This window comes from Esox lucius, chromosome 11, assembly GCF_011004845.1.
Source record: "Esox lucius isolate fEsoLuc1 chromosome 11, fEsoLuc1.pri, whole genome shotgun sequence".
Classification (NCBI taxonomy): Eukaryota; Metazoa; Chordata; class Actinopteri; order Esociformes; family Esocidae; genus Esox; species Esox lucius.
Window position 1 is genome coordinate 35780442 of NC_047579.1, and position 21831 is coordinate 35802272.

Sequence of the window (21831 nt, forward strand, 5' to 3'; positions counted from 1 at the left end):
CATGTTAATTGTGATGATTATAACTGACAACTAATGACAATCTCATATTCATTATCTTGGAAAATTAGAATATTACTTAAGACCAATACAAAAAAAATATTTTTAGAAATGTTGGCCAACTGAAAAGTATGAACATGAAAAGTATGAGCATGTACAGCACTCAATACTTAGTTGGGGCTCCTTTTGCCTGAATTACTGCAGCAATGCGGCGTGGCATGGAGTCGATCAGTCTGTGGCACTGCTCAGGTGTTATGAGAGCCCAGGTTGCTCTGATAGTGGCCTTCAGCTCTTCTGCATTGTTGGGTCTGGCGTATCGCATCTTCCTGTTCACAAAACCCCATATATTTTCTATAGTGTTAAGGTCAGGCGAGTTTGCTGGCCAATTAAGAACAGGGATACCATGATCCTTAAACCAGGTACTGGTAGCTTTGGCACTGCGTGCAGGTGCCAAGTCCTGTTGGAAAATGAAATCTGCATCTCCATAAAGTTGATCAGCAGCAGGAAGCATGAAGTGCTCTAAAACGTCCTGGTAGACGGCTGCGTTGACCTTGGACCTCAGAAAACACAGTGGACCAACACCAGCAGATGACATGGCACCCCAAACCATCACTGACTGTGGAAACTTTACACTGGATTCTGTGCCTCTCCTCTCTTCCTCCAGACTCTGGGACCTTGATTTCCAAAGGACAGCTGAAAACCATGTCTTGTATATGTCTGTGAGTAGTGGTTTCGAAGCACTGACTCCAGCTGCAATCCACTCTTTGTGAATCTCCCCCACATTTTTGAATGGGTTGTATTTCACAATCCTCTCCAGGGTGCGGTTATCCCTATTGCTTGTACACTTTTTTCTACCACGTCTTTTTTTCCCCTTCGCCTCTCTATTAATGTGCTTGGACACAGAGCTCTGTGAACATCTAGCCTCTTTAGCTATGACCTTTTGTGTCTTGCCCTCCTTGTGCAAGTTGTCAATGGTCGTTTTTTGGACATGTCACGTCAGCAGTCTTCCCCATGATTGTGTTGCCTACAGAATTAGACTGAGAGACCATTTAAAGGCCTTTACAGGTGTTTTGAGTTAATTAGCTGATTAGAGTGTGGCACCAGGTGTCTTCAATATTGAACCTTTTCACAATATTCAAATTTTCTGAGATACTGAATTTGGGGTTTTCATTAGTTGTCGGTTATGATCATCAAAATAAAAATAAAACACTTGGAATATATCAGTCTGTGTGGAATGAATGTATATATTATACAAGTTTCACTTTTTGAATGGAATTACTGAAATAAATCAACTTTTTGATGATATTCTAATTTTATGAACAGCACCTGTACAATCTCATTTGCTTACTCATGTTCTGCTCTCCACTCAGTCTGCTAAATCTGCTCCGTCATGTTAAGCTACAGCACGGAACTGAGTCAACAGTTTCACTTCTCATTTGATAGAGTTGACAGCCACTGGGAAGGAAGGGGGGGGATTCTAAATAATATAAAAGCAGAGCCACGGGACAGTAAAGGACACAAACTCTGGACTCAGTCTCAAAAGGTGGAAGATTCCGTTTACTGTCTTCTCAACAAAAAATCAAGAGAACAGCACACCGGTAAATTATCAACTCTTAATTTAATTTAGAATGAACTGCAACATTCATATTTAGGGGATATTCTAATAAATAACATTATTATTCTGGGTTATAGCCATGGATAAAGTGAAGTCGGCACGGAAAGATGATATGCAGAGCATTGGCAGGTACAGTAAATTAGTAATAAATGTTCTAGAAAATTTAATATTTCACAGCTGATCAGGGTTGATATAAATGGCACAGAAAAATGTGTTTAATATTACAGATGGTCATTTTTGGTATATAATTACTGTGCTCTTACAATGTTCCCATCTCTCACCAGTGATTTGTCGGAGCAGATAAAAGCCAAAACTAGGGACATCCACGTCAGGGCAGAAAACACCCAACTGATGCTGAACTATCAGAAGGGGCTGATAACTCTTCCGCAGTACAAGGTAAAGCACATTTTTCAGAAATCCAACAATCTCTGAGGTAGAAAATCCCATAATCACATTTTTGTTTAACTTTGTATATAATTCAAGGTGCTCTGTGCACTAATTATTAATCTGTACCCTTTTTTTCCCATGGCAGCTTCTTCTGTTTTCCCTCTATGAAATCTATAGAGCACTGGAAGAGGAGCTGGATAGAAACGCTTCCCATCCTGGTGTGTCACCCATATACTTCCCACAGGAACTTGCTCGACTGGAAACTATAGAGAGAGATCTAGAGCACTTCTTTGGAAAAGAGTGGCAAAAAAGAGTCATCGTTCCTGCAGCAACACAACGATATACACAGAGACTTCACACGGTACATACCGGTCATTTGCCAATATGCATTGAACAGCAACTATTGGTTACTAATAACAATTCCTTTGTGTTCCTCACCAGATTGGCAAAGATGATCCAAATTTGCTGGTGGCCCATGCCTATACCCGATACTTAGGCGACCTGTCAGGTGGTCAGGTTTTGGGGAAGATTACCCAGAAGTCATTTGGGCTAAGCAGTGGAGAGGGGGTGTCATTTTTCTCCTTCCCTGGGGTGTCAAGCCCTAACCGCTTCAAGCAGCTGTACAGGAGCAGAATGAACAGCATTGAACTGACAAAGGAGGAGAGGGAGGCGGTGCTGGAGGAGGCTCTCATGGCATTTGAACACAACATCCAGGTTAGTGACTGAGGGGGTAGGGTTGGTAGAGTTGGATACTGGCCAGGGTCAGAGAATGGGTGATGGGGCCGATATGGTTGTTCTAAAATGTAACTATTAAACTCAAACATGCAGAGGAAGTGAAAGAGGAACCAGTGAATTAAACATTGTAAACTTGTTTATTGAAAGGGAATTGCTGATGAGCATTCCTATTTTGTTTTGAATTACTCAGGTCTTCGATGATCTTCAGAAAATGTTGAGCATCACAGAGGAAACTTCTGGTAGGTAGACGGTCAGTTCACTGAATGGATCGATGTGAACTTTCACCTTTAGTTTTTCTGTCAACATGTTCTTTTTTTTTTTTTTCAGAGAACCAACAAGCAACACTCATCCGCCCATTTTCAATTCTTCATTGGTCTCTGGGAATTTGTGCTGCCTTAGCAACAGTTGGAATTGGCATCTATGCATCATAAGCCCTTAAACCAAGTCCTGAAACATGTACGCTTGTCTGGAGGCTATCAGAGTCACCTATACATGTAAGCACTTCCAGCTTGTCATGCCAGTACTCTCGGTTCTGCTTACATAGTTTTTATTCATCAGTTGGCTGTATGTTCAAATTCTTTTTTATTGAATAGTAATATTAAAGAAATGAAAAAAAAAAAATCACATTGTAAGCTTTATTTAAACATCTTTACCTCAGCACAAAACAATGTACCTAACACATTACAGAATTGCATCTCAGAGCCCTTTACTTTCTTTATACCACCCAACATGACAGTTTCAGACAATTTTCCTCCAACATAACTTCAGTAATGAAACCACAAGACAAATAAAAAGCTGTCCTTTTGGAGAATATTCAACAGGAGCCATCAGTATTAGCAGTATTGTGGGTTGACTTACATCTATGATGGCCTTCACAATATCCACTGACTCGCTCATACTATTTACAAAGGCCACAATGAACACATCTGTACATATAAAACTATAAGCCTGTGGGAACAACGGTCTTCATACAGCCATGTGTGACTACTTGACTCTGTAGAGGACTTTCCTTTGCATTCGGTGCTGCAGCTCTCCCCTCCTCATCATCAGATGAAGGACTTTGTAGATGGCCTGCTCCGGATACTTCTGTAGACGGGGAAAGAAGGAGTTGAGTGGACAGAGGTCAACCCTAACCCAGCACCCTGAGTGGCTGGCCCCAGGCTAGCCTAGATCTCATTCAAGTGTTCCTTGATGTGTCTAAACAAGAAATGCAACACCATTTACACTTGACAGTATTTTCATTTGCCATGGACAAAAGATGAGAAATAATTTACACTCCCATAGAACAATACTTTGTCCCTCTCTGAAACTGACTTTCAATTGTTGCGTTACCAGGCTCATGTAGCCCGGGGGTGGGGTGATAACACTGAACAAACCTGCTTGGTAAAATCCTGGATGATGCTGTGCTCGGACACCTGGGACCCGATGGCAAAGCGTCTTTTCAGCTGCTTCTCCACACGGGAGATCATCTCCTGGTCCTCCTGAGTGGTGAAGCCCTCCACTCCGGAGAGGCTGCCGGACAGCGCGGCGTCCAGCGTGGACACCTGGAAGAGCCGCAGGGCCTCGTCCACCTCCTCCTCTCCAGCCACAGCCTGCAGCTTCATCTTGGCCAGAGACTCAGAGATGCGCACCACTGCTTCCAGCTGCCTGCAGGGGGGGGGGGGGCCCACAGAGAAGAACGTTCTGACCATCTGAGGAAGGTGTAGCCCGATTCATAGGCGTCGCCTGTCTCAGTGTTGTCTAGCTACCTGACAGTGATGGGGATGGACGCTCTCTTGTCACTCTCCCTCTCATGCTCCCTCGCTCCACTCCTCATCACCACGTATCGGTTCTTCAGCTTCTCCGCCGCCACGGCGGAGAGGCGTGGGCCACATTTACTGTCAGGACACGCGTGAAAGTTACACACCAAATCCCTTCATGTACATGATGGCTTCTTGGTAAACGCAATACACTGAATATACCGCATTACATGTAAAAAAAATATGGCCTTCTTGAGTCTTACGTTCTGGCGTAAGCGATGTACTTCTTCAATGTGGCCAGAGTGATCTCTCCCTCAACACCTTCTGTCTGTGTGTGAGCACTGAGATGGACATTCATAACATGGCGGGCCAGAGTCTGAAAGACAGCAGTGGAATTTCATTTGTTTTATAATACCCACAAACGTCACCATTTTAACATGTCAAAAGCAGAATTTCTGTCATAGAGTCATGACACAAAATAAGGTGAGAACAATTTTGTCCACGTTCAAAACCCCAGAACCGACTCATGTCCCCTCACCATGTCTCTCTGATGGTCATGGACGTCCTTGATGATGAAGATCATGTCGAAACGGGACAAGATGGTGGGCATGAAGTCGATGTTGTCCTCTCCCTTAGTGTCATCCCAACGCCCGAACACGGAGTTAGCCGCGGCCAGAACGGAGCAGCGGGAGTTCAGGGTGGTGGTGATGCCAGCCTTGGCGATGGAGATGGTCTGCTGCTCCATGGCTTCATGGATGGCAACCCTGTCATCCTCTCTCATCTGGGAGCAGAAGAGAGACGGGTTAAGAGTCCACAAACCAGTGAAGCATTCAGCCGTTGCGACACTTCTGTTCCTGTCCTCGTCTTCATTCACCTTGTCAAACTCGTCGATGCAAACCACCCCACCGTCCGCCAGCACCATAGCTCCTCCCTCCATGATGAACCCCCGGGTGACTGGGTCCCTCAGAACAGAGGCCGTCAGACCAGCCGCACTGCTGCCTTTCCCGGAGGTATACACCTGATAGGAAGAGGGGAAGGGTCAGCGCTTTGCACGGAGCTCCCTAGCATGCCAAGTGCATTGTCATTAACATACACTTCTAGAATACATCCATGCTTAACACCTTGAGGGAGCTGCCTAATGTGAATGAGTGTATCCATCCTCTAGCCTCTCCTTACCCCAATGGGAGAGCACCTCTCTACAAACTTCAGCAGCTGAGACTTGGCGGTACCGGGGTCTCCCAGCATCAGCAGGTTGATGTCCCCCCTGCGGGTCAGCCCGTCAGGCAGCCTACGAAAAGAGGAAGTGTCAGAACCACACACACACCCTGGAGAGAAATTAAAGCCCATCAAAACTCCTTGACGTTCCATTTTTGAAAGTTGACTTTTAGGACTTACCTCTTCCTGGAGCCACCAAACAGCAGGCAGGCAATGGCTTTTTTCAGGTCCTCACTGCCATAGATGGAGGGGGCGAGGGAGCGGGCGAGAGAGCCATAGATGTCGGGGGAGGCAGCCAATGCCCTCAGCTCTTCCTCTTCCTGAGGGGTGACTGACCCCGAGGTGCCTCGACCTGGGAGGGACAGACGGATTTCTGTTAATGCGGCACGACTCTACGTAGGCTGTGCGACCACTCAACAAATCCGCCCACCAGCCGGCCTACCTGCTCCCTCTGTGTCCTGCTGAATGCCCACCACGCGCAGGTACGAGGTGCGGATTCCCACGCCGGCACTCTTATCCCTGCCCTTGCCCTTAGCCTGGGCCACCTTCTTGATGGAGTAGATGCCCATGATGGTCACTCTGTTCCCAGGCACCACGCGGTCACACAGGTACCTGACAGGGAGGGAGAACCTCTTATGAGGCATGTACTCCAGCTGTGCTTATTCATCGGGTTAGCACCGTGTTCATTTGGATATTGCGTTACACGTGCTGTGTGCGCGCGTTACCGGTCACAGTAGAGCTGCATGTGGCGAGGCATCTCTCCGTGTGGCACCGCATCTGGAGACTCCTGCAGACGGAGGGTCTGGAAGTCCACACAGGCACAGCGGTCAGGAATGATGAAGTAGGGATCCACAGGACACTTCACCCTGCCGGCCTGCTCACTGAGAAAGAGAGACGTTCAATAAGGGAGTCACAGCCAAGCGAGGACAAGGTTAGATGAGGTCATGTATTTCAATGCATCGTAGCGTGTACGGAAACACGCGCAACTCAGAGGGGCACACTCACGCGTTGCACTTCCGGGGTAGCGCGTAGCCCTGCAGGCCTGGGGGCAGAGGGATGTTACTGATGACAGAGCGACAGCCACGACACTGCAGACACACCCGAGTGGCCTTGGCCCTCACAGCCGTGGCCGAGATCACAATCCCAGGAACCTTCACCAGCCTGGACACTTGCTCCGACTAGAAGACAGAAGGGAACACTCAGGGCCAGCGCCTGTCAGGGCCAGCGCCTGTCAGGGCCAGCGCCTGTCAGGGCCAGCGCCTGTCAGGGCCAGCGCCTGTCAGGGCCAGCGCCTGTCAGGGCCAGCGCCTGTCAGGGCCAGCGCCTGTCAGGGCCAGCGCCTGTCAGGGCCAGCGCCTGTCAGGGCCATTGGGCAGAGCGAAGTACATGCACACATTTTTCCTCCGGCCTCCCGTGGGAATTGAACCCACAACCCTCGTCATGCTCTTAAGTGAGCCATGTGGGACCATGGTATGTTACGTGGAAGACCAGACATTATTACGGTCATGATCAACATGAGCCAACTGGTCAGAGGGCGGCACTGCATCACTCACTTTGAGGTTGCGAATGGAGGCAGGATGGGCATCACTCTTGAGCATGACCTGGATCTCCTGCACAGTCTCCTCTCCTACGGGCCTGGGACGAGTCACCTCATCAGCCACCTCCTGGGCTGCCTCCTCCAGCTGTCAATCATTGTGCCAGGAATCAGATTAAAGGGATCATTTTCTGATGTTTATTGGACAACTAGTATTACCGCTAATATACTGTAATATAAGTAGACATGATGAGCATCATAGCAAATCTAGGACTATTTCAAATCCATGAGTATTTAGTCTGGAATTGGCTCCCTGAAAGCACCTAGTTTTTCGTTAGTTATCAGTTTATCTCACTGTCTCACCAGAGGGAGGTTCTCAGAAGGCAGTTTGTGCAGGCAGTCAGATAGGTCCTCGTCGAAGCTGGCAAGGTCCTCCATCTCCACCTCCACCCAGTATTCCCCCAGAGTGTAATGTCTCTTCAGGTCATCTCTACAATGCGGAACACATGTCAAAGATCCCCCACAAATAATTCTGCAGGCTAAAAGTTCGCACAACTAATATTATTATTGGGCACAAAAAAAATTATAAATTAAAACGTTTACCGTCAACCAATAAAATCACAAATTACTATAAAATGTCATCTAAAACAGTACTGTATACCTAACGGAAGTGTGCTACTGTAGGGAACAGCAGTACTATTACTTGACACTTAGGAACATGCCAAACACTAACCGGATGAAACTTTAGTAATCAACAATTACGGGGCAATCCATCCAAAAATCTAATGTACCTGTATTTGTAGGTGAAACCAGTACGATCGGTTCCAACTCTGAACTGCCGAAGAAATTCACGGAATCGTTTCTTGATTTGGCTCCGTTTCACTCCACCTTCATCGCCCGGTCCATCACCACCACCGAAACTGTCACTGTAATACACTCCTGGATCGTCAAAACCAGACATCATACACCTATTTTAACTACAAAGGGTTTGGGGGGAAATTTAGTTCACAAAATGCAAAACTCGATCTCAAAGTAATACACTTCTGGTGATCGCCTCAAGTCTGCTTCTGAAGACAATGAATTATGTACTGTTTCGCGGCAAAAATTCGCGTCACTTTCCCGGGAGTTCGAATCTCGACGCCCTCTCCGCTCAGCGATTGGTAGATAGGATCCTCTAGAGATAAGGATTGGCTTAATATATTGCAGGAGGTGTGTCCCAATTGTTAAAGGGTGGGACATGTGATATTTGGTGGCGGGAAAAGAACTATGCAGCATTCAAAACAGTTAGAAATAGGGACCTTGTGGATTTCCGATCTGTGATGCCATGGTTTCCAAAATATCTGCAAACTTGAGAGAGGGTGACTCTGGTAGGGAAAATGTTATTAAACGGTTAATTGGTCATTTTTCCCGTGCTTTATAATTAAGCACAATGCACTTCAAACCGTTTGTTTCTCTGGGAAAAAAATAGTATATTTTGTAGTGTATATATATATATATATGTTTACACTACCGATCAAAAGTTTTAGACCACCTAAATTTTTCCTGTTTTTATGGAAAGTCAGTTTAATGTGTTAATGTACTCGGAAATTAAAGTATAGAAAAAATAAACAATTGGAGACCAAAAAATTATAATGGAATAGTTTTGTTCAACAAAATGTAATCAACATTTTTGACTCATCAAAGAAGTCACCTTTTTGCAAATACAACAACCGAACACACTCTTCCCAATATGGTTGCAGTACAGCAGTTCCCCACGAACGTGTTGTACTTAAAGGTTGCTTTGCTCTCACTCATCTGCCCAGTTCATCCCAAACCAGCTCAACGGGTTTGAAGTCTGGAGACTGTGCTACATTCTTGTTCTTTTCTTTAAAGGTATAGGCCGGAGGTTTGTTTTGGGTCATTATCTTGCTGTAGGAAGAACCCCTGACCAACTAAGGTGTAAACCAGGGGTTTTTGCATGGCGCTACAAAATGTTGTAGCCTGTTTTGACTCAGGGTGCCACTAACTCTCTGTGCAAGTGGCCAACTCTGGATCCAGCAGAAGAGCCCCAGACCATCACACTTCCTCCTCCATGTTTGACAGTTGGTGTCACACACTGAGGAACCATCCTTTTGCCTATTTGACGCAGGCCTGTCTCCATGATGAAATGACTGTGAGGGCATGTTTTATATATGATAAGCTATATCTAATTCATATACCATTTGTGCAATGTTTATTGGGAAGCAAAAATGGAGGGGACACAGATTCTGGTGGTTGACTCAGCGGCATACAAAATCCCTGTATGATGTACCGAAGATTGTACATTTTTATTAATTGGTTGACCTTTTTCCACTGGCGGTGCTTCATGGCCTAGGCAAGCCTCTTTTTCTCATTTTGGCATCATAGCAATGACTTTCTTACTGCCACTCAATCTGTCAAACCTGCACCCTTTTCACTATTAAATAACTGAAAGAGTTTGACAGGTGTATGCATTGGGGCTCTGTCTGTAACATTAGTGTACCAAAATAAAGGCAATTGGATAAGCTTCTGTGCATTTTTAAAACTTCTACATCACAAATTATTAACCGACATTTCAACATTAAAGTAATGCACACACTCTTCTCCAGAGTTGTGAGTAAATACATTTTCGTCATTGTAATCGTTTTATTTCTCCATTGGGGCTAGATGCTGCAATAACCAGACCTTGATTGCGCATACTGTAATTAGCTGATAAACCGTTATATGTAGGATTTGATTATTCAAAGCTGTGTCCATCCTACCATTGAAAAGTTCAATGGTCTGTTCCTCCAAGACTCGCGCTAAATCTGTTTCTCTCCGCGCATATGAAACAGGAATTGTTCACAGCACGCCTGAAATATTTCTCACTTCTAATGTTTCTTGGAGGAACGCGTTTGAATCAGTCCTGAATAATGGTTTCTAGCTAGTGAAACAAACAATTCAGTAACTGAATCTGGAAACGGTGATGCGAGTCGATTTAAAGGAACGAATCGTTTGCACATCATCAGCAAAGAATCCTGAGATCCGGAGAGTTGCATCGGGCTACGTTATGAAATCGTACAATGTGTGTAGGTTGTTGGAGAGTTCAATTTACAAACCCGATACAAAATGTTATGGATTTAGATAAACGGGACCCACTGCAGTGACAGGTAAGATATCCTTCTTTAATTAATCTGTTGTCTGTTTTGTTCTCAAAGAACAGAGAGCTTCTCAAGCAGCGGTCTAGTTAAATTGCACCCCCTAAAGCCGAGGTACGATGTCCGTACAGTTTTAAGGCGAGCACGGGGATGCATCGGGATACACTTAATGAAGGCCCACTATTCTCGTATTTCTTGGGGTCTTTCATTCACTTGAGCAGTGCTAACAATTTTTTTAGGCCAACTATTCTCGTATTTGTTGGGGTCTTTCATTTACTTGAGCAGTGCTATTATTTTTTTATCACGTCTAATCAGATTCTTCTTATGTTTTTAAGTAGATGCATTGGCAATAATATGTTCGGTGTAGTTGGTGTATAATTTCTGACTTATAATGACCTCCACTAAATGTACTTTTCCACCTATAAATGCCTTCATTTACTCATTCATAGGTCATGGATTTCCCACTCCTCATTTTCTTTGCCTTCTTGGTCATGGTGGTCCACGGTTTTCCTGAGGACTACCACATTCACAACAGCACCCGTCACCATGACTACTGTGTACTTGGAGCTGGGCCTGCAGGACTTCAGATGGGTTACTTCCTCTCCAAGAGCCAAAGAGATTACATTATCTTGGAGAGGAACTCTGGGCCAGGGAGCTTCTTCAGTATGTGAGTGCCACCAGTGCCGGAACTTGGCTTTTGGACTTAGGTCTCCTTCAAAGTGGAGAAAAATCTTCCAACATAGTGAATACAAATTATACAAACACTGTCTGAGGATCTCAGGATAAAATAAGTCAGTTATATAAAAATGGGCCCTGTAAGTCAACATTTGATGAGTTGATTTTACTGTTACTACAAAATTCAGCTTTTTGGCTGAGTTGATGCAGTGGCCTTCTATGTAGCCCCTTCAGGCTTAGCCAAAGGATGTGCTTGCTGTCTAGATATCAGAATCACTTAGTATATTTACATGTTGTTATTGAATAATTTGGTGTAATGGTAGACAACATTTTGAGACAGAATACACAAAACCTACATTAAGTTGACATAAGCGTAGTGGTGACCATTTAAGGTAATGGGATGTGAGCAGTAGTATGTCATATGGATGAATTTACGGTTTAGAGTTTCAATACAGTACTTATTGTAGCAAGATTTATTGGGTTGTAATTGATGTGTATTGCTCATCTGCCCTCCTTGTCCAGAGATCTTATGATAGTGTAAGTCACCAATGATCTTTCCTGTACTTTAGAATCATGTAGAACCTCCATGTACAGCAGTGTACAGTGCATTAGAGAAATGTTGTATTCTCCATAAGACCACACTGTTGAAGATCTAATTTCAGGTTTTTTCGAGGAACAAAAGAAAATACTGATTGTATATTTTTTTATTTTCAATATTAATCCCTTGTTTTTTTCAACACAAACCTGAGAGAAAATAGTAATATAATCACAATATCATTCTGGCAATGAAAACAAGGTCTCTTATGACAGTACAACAGTTACGCAACATTCAGTATTGCTCTGTACAGATATGTCCTAACTTCTGAACTTCACCATGTACACTGTTGGATCTTGGCGTGTATCTCATGGATGTTCTTTTCCCTTTATAGATACCCTCGACACAGGAAACTCATCAGCATTAACAAAATATACACCGGGAGGCAGAACCGCGAGTTTAACCTTCGCCATGATTGGAACTCCCTCCTGAGCGACAGGCCCGACCTGCTGTTTCAGCGAGTGAGCCAGGAGCTCTATCCAGATGCAGACTCATTTCCCATCTACCTCTCAATGTATGTCAAAGAGCTGGGACTGAAGGTCCAGTATGGGGTGGACATCGGGAAGATCAGGGCCTCAGAGTCTGAATCACCTAGAGGCAGAGGATACATACTGGTTGACCAGCATGGACTAGACTATACATGCAGGTGTGTGTTTTTTTTCTACACATCATAGATATGTGTTTCTTCCCTATTCATACCATTCATGTGACGTCCCTCTTTTTCACACTCCCCCTCATACACACCCCTCAGTGTCCTCCTGGTGTCTACAGGAATGTGGGATCCTCAGAAGGTCCAGTTTGAAGGTTCAGACCTGGTGGAAGGCTATGAGTCCATCCCTTTGAACCCAGAGGAGTATAAGGACCAGGCCGTGCTGATCCTGGGAAAGGGGAACTCCGCCTTTGAAACTGCTCAGAGCATCCTGGGTAGGGCCAGCCGCATCCATCTCTACAGCCCGAGCCCGGTCCGCCTTGCCTGGCAGACACACTACGTTGGAGATCTCCGGTACTTTGAGACATTTTTACATTTTGACTATATTTCTTTCCCCTATTTTTTTGTTCACAGATAAAGTAATCATGAATCATTGTTTTTAATAAATCAAATTGAAATATACATATTAGCCATGATTGGAATATGACACAAATGCATCTGTGTGCGCAAATCACTCCTTTCCTCAAGTAGAGATTGACAATTGGATTTTCAGCAACATGAGGGCAGGCAGGCCAACGCTCGCCCATAATTGGTCTTTTCTCAAATGTTGCTGGTTGTGGAAATTTGGTTAGAAGTAATGGAAATGTCATTCCATCTGTTAAAATGTGAATGAACCCTCCCCCAGCATTATCTTTACATATCAAGTGACCTACTTTCCCCCCCCCTTACACAGAGCTGTGAACAATGAGTTGCTTGACACGTACCAGTTAAAGTCCCTTGATGGGCTTGTGGAGGGAGGCCTTGAGGACATTGCTATCGTCAAAAATGGAGAGGATGAAAGAAAGCATTCAGGCAGAAAGAAGCAGCGCTGTTCCAGTGGGAAGAAAAGACGTGGCCAGTTTTACCTTACTCTAGCTGAGCTTCTGGAACATCCAGATGGGAAGAACAGTACAAAGATCACGGCAGCAAATCTGCCTGTGTACCACAATGACAACTTCTCTCTCCGACAGCCCTACGACCGTGTAATCCGCTGCCTGGGATTCCGGTTCAACTTCAGCATCTTTGATGGGTATGTTTACGTTTTCCTTGTCTCCTGCTCTGTTTAAACTTAGGAGGACATCAGGTCTGAGCCCACACCCCCTGAGTACCAGGCTCAAAAGACTTGTTGCTGCACCTGTCCAAAGTCCTCCTGGTTGTGTTGCAGATCAGGATGATACCTGACGAATCCAGCTGCCACTCTGTTGACCCCCCCCTGCCCCTGGGGTTGTCCATGTCCTTAACCATCTGGTCATGCTACTGACCTGTATTAGGTTTTATAGACTCTGGACACAACCCAAATGCATTGATTAATTATTACTTTATTATTATAAAATGATTACAACTTGTACTCTTAAAATCTTCACCCGGCACAGCCAGAAGAGGACTGGTCATCCTGGGGAACATGGTTTCTCTCTAGGTTTCTTCCTAAATTTCGGCCCCTCTTAGAGAGTTTTTCCTACCCACTGTGCTTCAACACTGTGGCTTGCTCTTTGGGGTTTCAGGCTGGGTGTTTTGTAAAATCACTAATTGATTGATGTTTAAATCTCTCAGAAGCATGGCTTTACGTTCTTGTTTTCACTGTAAAGGCTATGCTGTTTCTGTCAAATAATGTCAGCTTTCTTCAAGTTATTGCTAATACTTCCAGATCTGCCCGTCCACCAAGCAGTGAGGTTACAAGAGGACGGTTGCCAGGGCTAACCGCTTGGTATGAAGGCCAGGGAACTCCAGGCCTGTTTGTTCTGGGGACGGCTTCCCACTCACGAGACTATCGCTCCTCTGCAGGCGGGTTCATTCATGGTTTCCGATACACAGGTAATCTTTCAAACTGCTGGTATTAAACTGCAGGCAGGAGTAAATCTGACTTCACACAAACTGTCTGTAAAGGGGGAAACAAGCTTTGAAATTAAAATTTAGTCCTAACAAAACTTTGCCATGTTGTTTGGCTTTCAATAACTTGTTGGTTATTTGAATTTTCTAACTTGTTTAATTTTCTAACTTGTTAATTCATTTGTTCCTCTAGTGCGTGCTGTACATAGAGTCCTTGAGCAGCGCTACCATAGCAACTATTGGCCGTCAATCAAACTTTCAGTCAGTCAACTGCAGTCCTGGTTGTTGAGGAGGGTCAACGAGGCCTCTGGACCGTACCAAATGTTCGGGGTACTTGGGGACATCATTTTACTTAGAGGGTAAGTAGGCCTTGTGCTGAACCCATGTACACATTTGTCTCCATTTGTTGCCCTAATGTTCATGTGTATCTCAACCAGTGAAAAATAATTTGCCTTCATTTTGGCTCACTTCTCCATTCTGAACTTCTTTAACATTTAATGGTTTTTATGCATGAACAGCTTGTTTCAGGTCCTGTCATAACATCTCAATGTGGACTACCCTATTCTAAAACTTAAAATGTCTTGTTCTTCAACCATTCGGATGTATACTTGGTAATGTGTTTTTTATCACTGTCTTGCTGTATGACCCAGCTGCAGACTTGACATACTGTAGAATTCTCTGATACAAAGCAGAATTAATGTTGCCTTCACTGAACCTAACAATCTCTTACATGGGGTTGAATTAACTAGGAGCGCATTCACTTTTTCCCACCAAAAGATTTTATGTTTAATTACCTAGCATGCCAAACAAAAGACACAAGTGCCTACTTTTGGTGTTTCTTTTTTCTCAGTCTCCCTCTATATATTGATACTACCCACAAAAAGACTTGACCAAATTCTTGTGAAACGTTTGCACAAATGCAGATAATATTTTTTCAGAGCACTGTGTTTTACCCTAAAGTGATAGTTCATCCTAGATTCATATTTGGGTGAAATAACACCTTGAGTTCTTTATGTAGTCCCGTGGAGTCATTTGTCACAACAAGCCATTATTCAACTCTGTCCCAGCCTGGAATTAGCATTATTAGCTTTTTCCGAATTCATGAATTGAAACTGTGCGTTCCGACCCACAAAAGCTGCATAGTAAGCGCAAACCTGTTCCAAAACACTTCCAACTTAGATTAGTGGTGTTGTTTACCTGTCAATGTTGTTTACTGCAATATACATTTAATTTTCAACTGAACGGATACTTATGTTTACCAGTCAGTTATGTTCCCAATGGGATTAATCCAGGTTTTTCAAGTTTTTAAGTAACAGGTAACAACCACTTAGCATTTACTAGCTACAGATGATGTTATTGCCGAATAAGAGAAACTGCATGTCGTGGCTACAAAACGCCAGCTGTTTTTTGCAGACATCTATGCAAATCTATGCTAGTGCAACTGATTAATGACATTAGTTTTTTTTGTGTTTTTTTAGTTAATTTGTGCCAGTAATGCAGCTTTTGTTTCTCAGGACAATTCATGAATTTGGAGGATGCTAATAATGCAAATTCCAGGCTAGAACAGAAGAGAACAATGGCTTCTCATGGAAAATGACTCCATGGGGCTTCTAGGATGAACTATCCCTTTAATTGCCTATAGATATTCAAATGTATGTACACCAAGTTAATCAGTTTGTTACCCATTTCCAACATATAAAGGATAATATTGATTAATCCTCACCTGTCTTTTCCTGTCAGGTCTCACTGTGAGTATCTGGAGGAGTTTCCAATCCAGGCCCTGCCCCAGTTCTCTTCTCTTTCTGGGCACAGGGTTTCAAAGCACGGGTTGTTGGTTCTGATCCTGCAGTACGGGCTGAACCCCACAGACTCACTAGGCCCCGGCAGGGCAGAGTCCGAGTGGACCCGCGCCTGGAGGTCCAACTTCCTCCACCCTGTTCTGTACTACTACGACACACTTCCTAGTGGTGAGTGGGAGAATGTTTCATAAAGACCTTGTAAAGAGGACAAAGCTTTGCCTAAAATTCAAATTAAATTCTAAGTTAAGTAATGACATTCAAATGAAGATTATTTATAGCACAAGGCATCTTTTTTGATCTGAGGTTATCACTCTAACCTGTGTACCTATGTGGTACAAGTAACTAGTAATAATATTAATTTGTCTCCCAATCTAAACAGAGAAAGACCTGAGACACCGTCCTGCTGGCTGGCCACTACCACGGCCCAAGGCAGTGCATCACATGGTGGAGGACTTCTTGACTGAGTGGGATGGGCCCATCTCACACAGCCAGCCATTGCGCCGCTTCCTGGAACACTGTCTCCACACTGACCTCAGGGCCTTCTATGCGGGTACAGCATGTTCTCAACAGATCCCAAACTATTACAAACTTAAATGTTTTACCTTTGTTGTTGACCTTTGTTGTTGCAGCTCTGTCTATGCAGTTGAAGAAACATTTGTATTTCTTGATTTATTGTTTTACAATATGTAAAACTGAACTTGTATCTTTCCCCTCAGAGTCATGTTTCCGCTTTTCCCTGACCAATCGCAAGCCACCCTTGTTTTGTCGTCAAGGATACCTGAGGAAGCATGGGGTTGTTGGTAACAGTCATCTGTGGCAGCATGCCCGTGAAGCTGGGCTAATGCCTAGTGAACAGGAATATGCATCGCCAGACGTGGACCCATCGTTCCCTGATTACCTTACCCGAGCCGGAGCCTCAGTGTCCTCGGCAATCAACGTTGATTTCTGATTGTTTATCCAAAATCCCAAAACTAAGCCTGTGGCACTTTTTTAGATGTCCAAAGACATTTTCTACCTCTCATTTTAATGTCCCATTAATATACCAAATAATGTTTTAAACAACTATCCTGGATTGTGAGAGTGGACATGTTATTCCATTTCATTCTAGCAGAATTGTGCCATGTTTTATATGATGAAACTTCAGATTTGAATGTGTGTATAAACAGTATATGGGTAATGTATTGGGTTTTCATTGCATCTATGAATGATGCAGTATTTATTTTTTATACTATTTCTGTAGGTCTATTACTGTTATTTATGTGCTTACTTTATTTTCTGTTGTTAGGCATAAAGAGAACATAATGTTATACATTTCCATGTTTTTGTATTTTGTGCTGTCCAGCTACAAGTGCAAGTACATGGTGTTTCTTGAATTTCTTCAGTCCAAATCTGTTAAAAAGATTTGGCGTTATTGACAATATCAAATTTGTGATATTGAATATTTAGAGCCTGCTGGAATACTTGCAATGTGCCGGCCTAAGTTATCTTTACCTTTGATTAATTAACAACACACTTGACAAAAACAGGCTCTATTTCAAACGTATGTAAATTATTTCCCTAAATATCACATATTGACATTTCCACAATTTAATACTGCTGCCAAAACAAATATTTCTGCAACTTTAATGAATACAGTACACTGATAATCGAAGAGTGCATAGGGGTGGGCAAACTAAGGCCTGTGGTAGGTAATAAAATAGTTTTGAGGGTTAGTAAAACAACTACTCAACCCATTTTAATACAGCTGAATCTAAACTTAAGTTATTTGGACATAATGGACCTACTTTATAAATGTTTTAATGACAGACCTTTTCTGGCCTACAAATCATTTTTGATTAACAAATAAAACAAATATGGCTCTCCATTTAATTTCAAACTACTGATGTGACCCCTGAGCCAAAAAGTTTGCTTTCCCCTGGGGTAAAGTATAAAAACTCGAAAAACTGCTTGTCCCAACCGCGCTTTGTAGCGACATTATCTGGAACAAAACATGCATATCAACATCATCCGGTTAGATTCCGTCAACTCATGCACTTACAAATATGATTCCATTTGCCATGTTCACAGTTATAGTAACGACTACATGCTTTCTTTTTGAATTAATCAGATTTTTTTTACTTCAACCATTGACCCAAAAACCCCATCCTGACTGCTCGACTCCGCTTGTCAAGCATTCCGGAAACAACATGAAATATATGCATCTGGGTTTGACTTTTCTGTGATACATTTGCGGCTGCAGCACGGTGCAGCACGCATCTCGCCTGCTAATTTGCTTCTTCTGAAAGTAGGTGGGTGCTTTGCATAAACTAACAACATAGGCTCTTATTGGTCGTTGTCTTTGTCACTCTACCTCTGTTCAATCGGTGTACAATGGGAGCGCCTTTTACTGCTTCTCCGTAGTGATCATCGAAAATAGGAAACAGCAGACATTTTGGCTCAGATACTTCATGAATCTAAAGAATGAATATATGACTACAATAGAAACATGTGTAGACTCGTTTTGGTTTTCTAAAGCCAGTGGAGAAAATAAGTACAATTTAAAGTCAGTTCATCAGCATACATTTCTATTATCGTAGCCATTAGTACTGGCTTGTGAACGAGGATCCATTTGAAGAGGGACGCCAAAACAAATCTATATGAGTCGGTGAATATGGACGGGTGGAGTCCAATTGTTGCAACAGCCTCCGACGATGAACGTTCAAGCTCCGAGGGTGAATACACGGTGCAGGCTGGACCAAGAGAAACGGAGAAAGAGTGTGAACTTGATAGAAATGCTGAGAGAATGGATGGAGGTGCTGCTGTTGGATTTGGGATGACAGGATTTGGGGAAGGCACCGTGAGATTGAGTCGTACAGGACAGACCGCTGAACAAGAACTTCGGTACCTCCACTTGCTATGGGAACCCAGTCGAGTTGGATCCGGGGTGTGTGGCGCGAGCAGTAAAACCGGGAAGATGACCGGGACTAGAGCGAGGCGACAAGTTAGAGCCCTGCGAAATGCTGGTCCCATTGGAAAAGATATTTATGGTATAGAAAGTTAACAGGAAATTAAAAAATGTTTTGAGTTGATGGAGACAGTTGACAGTGAATTCCACTCCCAAGCGTATCGCAGTGTAAATCTTTCTGATTGTTGTGAGACTGGTATGTCATATATGGTGGCATCAATGCTGTAGCTCCTTAACTCTGACAACAGAACCAGTATGGGTTATTATATCTAGCCTAACTGCCTAGATTAGATGTTTGAGCTGCCTAGATTAGAAAAACGTATTATATTTATATCTAACCCTTGGCTTGTTTGTGGTATTCTCTTAGCTGTGAAGCGGTTTAGAGAAGCTGCCAACAGCAACGACATTGATACAGGTACAGTAGGAACTGAAGAGGAGCATTGGAACACTTTGTAAGACTGAGCAAGACTAAGTAATAAACGTCATGGTTAAAGTTTCTGTCAAATTTGTTCCCAGTGCGCAGGCTTCTTCAAGAAGATATAGACCCTTGTGCAGCAGATGACAAAGGAAGAACAGCCCTACATTTTTCCTCATGTAATGGCAACGAGAGCATCGGTTAGTTGAAGTCACAAAGTACAAGGGGCTCATGATTCATTAATCCACAAAGTAATATCCTGGTTACAGATTGCTGATAATACCAGTGTTGGTTTAAAGCATGATACTCTCAACCCCTCCTTGTGGTTCTGCAGTGCAACTTCTTCTGAGCTATGGTGCTGACCCTAATCAGCGGGATGGCCTTGGAAACACCCCACTCCATCTGGGTAGGAATGACAACACATGGCACCGAAAGCATAGCATTAATTTCCATGGTGTACAACCTTGCTACTTAAGGCTGAGATTGCAGAAAAGTACGATAACAAAGACATATTTAGACGGAACTGCTTAATGTCTAAAACATGAGTATTTCCTCCAATCTTCCCACTTGGGGCCTTGCAGCAGCCTGTACGAACCACGTTCCGGTTATCACCACGCTGCTGAGAGGAGGTGAGAAGCCATTCTGTATGTACACACGTCCATGAATGAACATGCGTGCGCCTGCTGAGGATCACTTGTTAATGATGTGTTTAGGAGCTCGTGTGGATGCCTTGGACCGAGCAGGAAGGACGCCCCTGCACCTGGCACGCTCCAAACTTAACATCCTCCAGGAAGGAGACTCCAGGAGTATAGAAACTCTACGAGGGGAAGTCACACAGGTAATAGGCCAGGGAAGGGTAGGCAAGTCAGTTCAGCTGCGGGACTATTTTTAACAGAGTGAATGGTCAGGGCCAGAAATATAGTTATAATAAATATAAAAAGATATTTTTACACTGCATTTTAAACACAACTGAGTCCAAATATGCAGTGTATTTGAATAACTTCATTACATTTAGCCACGATAACGTGACTTATTTTATTTGTGGGAAAACCTTTTAAAATATTTGTCCTAAATTAAATTTTTGAATTTTCTATGAAAATAAACAACAATTCTAAAAGACAAACAAAATTAAAAACTTGAGGGGCGAAATAAAAAAATCCCTTGCAGGCATTTGCCCCACTTTCCACCTATTGCCAACCCTATCACTTAGGGGTTATTACACAAAAGCACAATAATATACTTTTATAAATCTTCTGCAGTCTGAAATATTCTGTCTCTGTGGCTCTCTAGATCATTCAGATGCTTAGAGAGTACCTCAATGTAATGGGACAGAGTGAGGCAAGAGAGAGACTGGAGCATATCTCCACACAGCTGCAGCACACACGCACAAAAGAACAGGTAAGACAGTGTGTTTAACTTGCTCTCTCTTTCTCTCCCACTCCATTGCTCTCTCACAGACACTCAGGGTTTTTTTTTGCATGTGAGCCGAGTGGTGTCATTTTCAGTCCTTGTACTTCACTGGAAATAATTAGAGCTTCTCTTGTGTCGCAGGTTGATGAAGTTACTGATTTACTGGCCAGCTTCACATCGCTCAGTCTACAGAAGCAGAATTTGGATGATAGGTAGAGTGGCTGGGCACAGAAAAAGGGTTGGAAAGGAAGAGAAATTAGTGTTTACTGTGCATTTCTTTTTGGATACATTCTGTTTACTGCTGGTTTGTAAATTATTTTAATAGGCATACTACTGTGAAAATAAAATACAAATCTTAATGAGTTCATTACCCTTGACAGATGTTGTTGGTCTATCAACAACATTCTGTCATGGTGTTTTTTTATTTTGTCTTGCATGTGTTGTACATTGTATATGGTAAGAAATGTAATGTTTGTTGTAAATGGTTGTAACAATCTGAGTTAATGGATTAATAAAATATGTTTGGAAATACTATTTGTTATCTTTGTTTTATAATACAAAGAGGTTTTATGTATTCCTAGTGTAAAATCAGTACACAGTTAATGCCGTTTTGCCATTATTCATTGAGTCATTGAAATTAAGTTCAAAAGTACATTTACAGAAAGTTTTTTGCTGTATATTATTTATGGTATTGAAATAAGTTATATTACGGGTAGTGACTGCAGTAGTACTGGTAGTAACTAGTTATAGTTAAAAAATTTGAAAAATAGAGTTTCATTTAATAATTTCTTTGCTAGTGTAGGACAACCAAACTATGTAAAAGTTGTGAAAATTGGTTTGCTGTGTTATGAAGGTGTAATGACTTTGTCTGAAAAGTGTAATGACTTGGTCTTCAAGCTTTTTTGGACAAGAACCGTGACCCTACTGAAACACAACCAGCGACCACTGAATTAATATGGTTCATGTTATGTGGGTACCATGTTAATATGGCAATTTCAATTTCTTATAATTTAGGGCTTTTGAAATAAATTTATTGTGTTGATGGCTTCCTTGTTTAGGCTGTAGGGCACACAAAATATATAAAGGGAACCATATGTTGTGCCCTTTTCTCTGCATTTTTAT

General features: G+C 42.9%; 4 protein-coding genes across 4 annotated transcripts; 3 read left to right on the forward strand and 1 right to left on the reverse strand.

Moving 5' to 3' along the window:
* The first annotated feature begins 1510 nt into the window (after nt 1-1510).
* Nucleotides 1511-3343, forward strand: hmox1a (heme oxygenase 1a). The gene is given in 7 exon segments (NM_001310994.1): nt 1511-1595; nt 1690-1741; nt 1897-2008; nt 2145-2360; nt 2441-2713; nt 2925-2973; nt 3062-3343. Coding segments are annotated over 6 exon segments (804 nt in total). The 5' UTR covers nt 1511-1595; nt 1690-1691; the 3' UTR covers nt 3166-3343.
* A 12-nt stretch (nt 3344-3355) lies between these two features.
* On the reverse strand, nt 3356-8364 carry mcm5 (minichromosome maintenance complex component 5). Its single transcript, XM_010874516.4, has 14 exons — nt 8014-8364; nt 7586-7712; nt 7242-7370; nt 6694-6866; nt 6414-6569; nt 6131-6300; nt 5869-6040; nt 5650-5761; nt 5348-5491; nt 5012-5254; nt 4737-4849; nt 4483-4611; nt 4111-4381; nt 3356-3820 (listed from the first exon to the last, which is right to left on the reverse strand). Exons 1-14 carry the CDS (start codon nt 8184-8186, stop codon nt 3719-3721), a joined length of 2214 nt encoding a protein of 737 aa, XP_010872818.2. The 5' UTR covers nt 8187-8364; the 3' UTR covers nt 3356-3718.
* A 1663-nt stretch (nt 8365-10027) lies between these two features.
* foxred2 (FAD-dependent oxidoreductase domain containing 2) lies at nt 10028-17247 on the forward strand. Its single transcript, XM_010874518.4, has 10 exons — nt 10028-10368; nt 10806-11023; nt 11961-12272; nt 12378-12629; nt 13009-13344; nt 13960-14126; nt 14335-14500; nt 15882-16108; nt 16320-16490; nt 16657-17247. The coding sequence occupies exons 2-10, from the start codon at nt 10809-10811 to the stop codon at nt 16887-16889; spliced, it is 2079 nt and encodes a 692-aa protein (XP_010872820.2). The 5' UTR covers nt 10028-10368; nt 10806-10808; the 3' UTR covers nt 16890-17247.
* Nucleotides 17248-18303: 1056 nt separating this feature from the next.
* ankrd54 (ankyrin repeat domain 54) lies at nt 18304-21240 on the forward strand. Its single transcript, XM_010874519.4, has 8 exons — nt 18304-18966; nt 19252-19299; nt 19401-19499; nt 19634-19705; nt 19881-19928; nt 20013-20137; nt 20590-20697; nt 20851-21240. Exons 1-8 carry the CDS (start codon nt 18591-18593, stop codon nt 20923-20925), a joined length of 951 nt encoding a protein of 316 aa, XP_010872821.1. The 5' UTR covers nt 18304-18590; the 3' UTR covers nt 20926-21240.
* Nucleotides 21241-21831: the final 591 nt, after the last annotated feature.

Excerpts from the sequence above, each read along its gene's own strand:
- mcm5 (XM_010874516.4), bottom strand. The coding sequence starts at position 8,186 with ATGATGTCTGGTTTTGACGATCCAGGAGTGTATTACAGTGACAGTTTC. Across the intron at positions 6,570-6,693 it reads CTACCCCGGAAGTGCAACGC|TGAGCAGGCCGGCAGGGTGA; the intron begins GTGAGTGTGCCC and ends TCTCTTTCTCAG. Across the intron at positions 5,762-5,868 it reads TTTGGTGGCTCCAGGAAGAG|GCTGCCTGACGGGCTGACCC; the intron begins GTAAGTCCTAAA and ends CTCTTTTCGTAG.
- foxred2 (XM_010874518.4), top strand. The coding sequence starts at position 10,809 with ATGGATTTCCCACTCCTCATTTTCTTTGCCTTCTTGGTCATGGTGGTC. Across the intron at positions 11,024-11,960 it reads CCAGGGAGCTTCTTCAGTAT|ATACCCTCGACACAGGAAAC; the intron begins GTGAGTGCCACC and ends TTCCCTTTATAG. Across the intron at positions 13,345-13,959 it reads AACTTCAGCATCTTTGATGG|ATCTGCCCGTCCACCAAGCA; the intron begins GTATGTTTACGT and ends TAATACTTCCAG.
- ankrd54 (XM_010874519.4), top strand. The coding sequence starts at position 18,591 with ATGGACGGGTGGAGTCCAATTGTTGCAACAGCCTCCGACGATGAACGT. Across the intron at positions 19,300-19,400 it reads CAGCAACGACATTGATACAG|TGCGCAGGCTTCTTCAAGAA; the intron begins GTACAGTAGGAA and ends ATTTGTTCCCAG. Across the intron at positions 20,698-20,850 it reads ACACACGCACAAAAGAACAG|GTTGATGAAGTTACTGATTT; the intron begins GTAAGACAGTGT and ends CTTGTGTCGCAG.